At 65.1% G+C, this 3,428-nt stretch overlaps 1 protein-coding gene across 1 annotated transcript in view; it reads right to left on the bottom strand.

Moving 5' to 3' along the window:
- Nucleotides 1-457, bottom strand: part of MNEG_4377 (hypothetical protein) — a gene marked incomplete at both ends in the record, with an annotated part of 4,765 nt that extends 4,308 nt beyond the window's left edge. The window contains one exon of the mRNA XM_014047147.1: nucleotides 128-457. Coding sequence (XP_013902601.1) covers nucleotides 128-457 — 330 coding nt within the window. The remainder of the gene's footprint in view (nucleotides 1-127) is intronic.
- Between the last annotated feature and the right edge of the window lie 2,971 nt (nucleotides 458-3,428).

Consider the following 3,428-nt stretch of genomic DNA (forward strand, 5'->3'; position numbering starts at 1 on the left):
ACACACACGCACGCACGCACGCATGCGCACACGTGGTGCCAGCCACACACGCAAAGGAGGCCGACTGCGGGTCGCTTGGCCAAACAATGCATCAACAAATTGATTGGTATGCGCCCAGCCCCCCCACCTGGCAGCACCGGCCGTAAAACATGGCGGCGCGCTCCAGCTGCATCAGCTGCGTGAAGTATCGTCCCAGCTGCTTGTAAGCGCTGTACGCCGTTGTAGGGTCGGCGCTCTTCAGAGCCACGTCCGCGCGCACGAGCTCGTCGCGCAGCAGCAACAGCCCTGCAGGCGGCAGCGGCTGCTCTGCCTGACGCTGTGGCCGCTCCGCCTGCTCCTCCACCACGCCCGACGCCTTTGCATGGGCGCTGGTGTCGCCGCCAGCCCCGCCCCCATCTTGCCCTACGTGCTGAGAAAGCTCGAAAAAGTCGATGAAAGCTGCCGGCCGGCCGTCCATGAGCATGCCCGTTGCGAGTGACTGGCGGTCTTGGCGCTCGAGCGCCGCCGCAGCGCCCACATCAGCCGCATGCTGAGCCTGCGCTGCAGCCTGGACTTTGTCCTTAAATGTCTTGTGCTGCAGTCCACTTCCCTGTTTGTCCAGCGGCACCCGACGCTGCTCCTGCTGCTTCTGTAGCACGTGCTGCGCTGCAGCACTGTTGCCCGGCGAGAGACGGCCTGCTGAGCCACGGCTGAAATGATTCATTCCACTTGTTTCATCCCCTGCAGAGTCTCTGGACGGCATACCGTACTCCCGCTGGCTTTGGCGCGGGTTGCGGACAGTCAAAGCTCAAAGACAGGGCGCGACAAACTGGGCCAGGAAAGGCGTGCGCGCCTTCCGAAATCACATTACGAGATTTTGGTGTATTCAGACATGCTTTGACGGCAGATCGGATGCATGTTGACGTCAGCCTTGAGCTGAACCTTGACGCGCAAGCACCGATGCCATCGTCCCGCGTGACCTATGGTGTAGTTCGGATGCAACGCTGTGATGCTGAGAAGGCAGTGGGCGGCAGCTGCTTGCCTTCCTTTCCCCATCAGGTACCTACCCAGCCGCAGCCCATGGTCGATGACGAGTGCAGCCACCTGCTTGCGCGTAATACGGTACCAGCAGACAAAAGGTGGATACCCAGGTATACTGCAATAGATAGACCCAGGTATATGGTTGGATTTCACGCCCATGACACGGCTCCATGCGCGTCTGACGGGCTTGCGTGGCTTGCCCAGTCGTTCACACCGCTGCGCCTGATGAGCCTCTGGCGGAGGCCTCCGCCATTACGGCTGGAGGTCCTGGCATGGGTACTCGATATCAAAGACCAGAGTAGGGAGTCGTGCAGCATGCATTCCTGCGCGGGAGTGCCAAACTGTTGGGCAGGGCTGCTGGTGTGCACTGCGCTGGGCAGCCTTGGGCATGGCTTTGTCGACAATTGTGTCAAAACGACCGTGCTGAGAACCGCATGCCTCTCCAAAACCTTCATGCCCCCCATTCAGAAAAGTTTGTCCCGCCCTGCCTTCCTGTGTCCCTGGTGTCCCCCTTGCCCTTCCCAAGGTTTTTCACTGCTGCACCCAGCAGGACATTGCACGCACAGGCCCCCAGTTGCACTCGCCCCTATCGCCGGCTTGCGGCGGCCGATAATGCAGTGGTTCCGCGAACAGACATGCACCACACATGTGCACCCTGTGACTGAGCAGCAGCACATGGTTCACACATCTGGCCCTGCGATTTTTTCAATGGCCCTGGCCAGCTCAAGGTCCTGCTTGTTGTGGTGACTGCCTCAAACCCAGCCCCGCACGAGACAGGGCTCGCTGCCACAACAGGCGCGCTGCAACCGCGCAAACCCCCCAGCCTATCAACAGATGGGGCGTTACAACGGCTAGGGGCGCGGCGCGCCGCGGCGTTGCCCTGCAGTACAGATGCGGACGGCTGCGCAATTCAGCCGAAACGTTTTCAGCCGACCGGCGGGGGCGGCGGCGGCACCGCCCCGCGCGGATGGCCGCTGGCCGCGCAGCCCTGTCGGCGGCCGGCCACGGCCGCGCGCCGTGAATAGGCAATTGATCGGCCGTGAATCGTGCCGTGGGCGGTGCGAGGCTTTGGCGTCGCGCCAACGGGCGCCTAGAACGGGCATCTCTCGATCAAAAAGCGTCGGGCGACCAAAGCAGCCAGAGGCAAACTGGGATCCGTGGAGGGGCAGCGGATGAGGAGGAAATGCGACTTTGGGCCGACCACAAACCAAAGGGGGTGTGCTGACCAAACATGTGCGGGCGCGTGTAGGTGATTTGTTTTGACTGCACGCTTGGGGGTGGGGATGGCTGTTCTCAGTGCTCACTCTTTGGTGCGGCGCGGGAGGGGGGGGAGTCAGAAGGGAGGTGAGACACTCCATCCGCGCAGGCGGCCCTGCACCCCTCCAGGACAACAACGCGGCCCCAACTTGCAGGCGCAGGGCCGGGGCTGGGTGCATTGGGGTACCAGGGGTGGGGCCGTGCGCACGAGCAGGCAAGGGGCGCGGTTCGTGCGCGCGCGCTCTCGCTCATAGCCCAGCCGCGGCGGGTGGCACGAAGCCGCGTGCCTCGCGGGGAAGGGGGGTGGTGTTCTGTCCACTGGTCTCTTGCGCGCGGCTGTGGGAGGACGCCGCCGACGACATGGCAGCCGACCATCCCGGCAACCCCCATCACCTTGCATGGGTGCGCGCTGTGAGATATGTAGCAGCGGCCATGCACCGCGCGGCCGGGCTGTGACTGCGCCCCAAGTCGGCCAGCGGCATCGTCCTCGCCAAGCCAGCGGCCAGAACTGAAAAGCATGCCAAGTGTCATGGCGCACCCACTGGGGGCGAGCGCCCTGCGTTTCTGTGAAAGCTACATAAAGCCGCAAAAGTAAGAGGGTGGCCGCGTCACCTAAGGCCGCGTGTTGTCTGGCTCAGCGAGAGGGTAGGCGCCTGTAGGGCGTGCGCCGGGCGGCGCCGGCTCCTGGTATGTCAAACGGAGCCGGTCTCAAGCTGAGGGAGTGGTAAAAAGTCGTGACAAGGGCCGCTCAAGCACGGGGCTGCGAGGGGGCCCCATGCGCGGCGACGCGCGCCCCGGGCGCCCCTGTTCCGCAGGCGCACGTGTGGCGCCGGCGGCGGGCCCGCACTGGGGCGCAGCATGTGCATGCCAAGAGGGCTGCGTAATACACGGTTGGGGTGGGCCGGGCAAGGGCCAGAAGCCAGGGGCGGCGCGAGAGCCGCGGGCCCCTGCAACCACCAAAGGCGCACCCATCGACTGGGCCGGGCGTGGGCAGCTGACGAGGCGCTCCGTCCGGGGTTTGGCCCCGGCCGTGGCGGCGCCTCGCTCGCGTGCGCACAGGGTCAGGGCCGGCGACGGCGGTCGCCCAGCGCCGCCGGTCGTTGGGTGCCCCTGCATCCCGCGGGCAGGCGGGCGGCCAGGCGAGACGAGTG

Source organism: Monoraphidium neglectum, assembly GCF_000611645.1.
Source record: "Monoraphidium neglectum strain SAG 48.87 unplaced genomic scaffold scaffold00604, whole genome shotgun sequence".
Lineage (NCBI taxonomy): Eukaryota > Viridiplantae > Chlorophyta > Chlorophyceae > Sphaeropleales > Selenastraceae > Monoraphidium > Monoraphidium neglectum.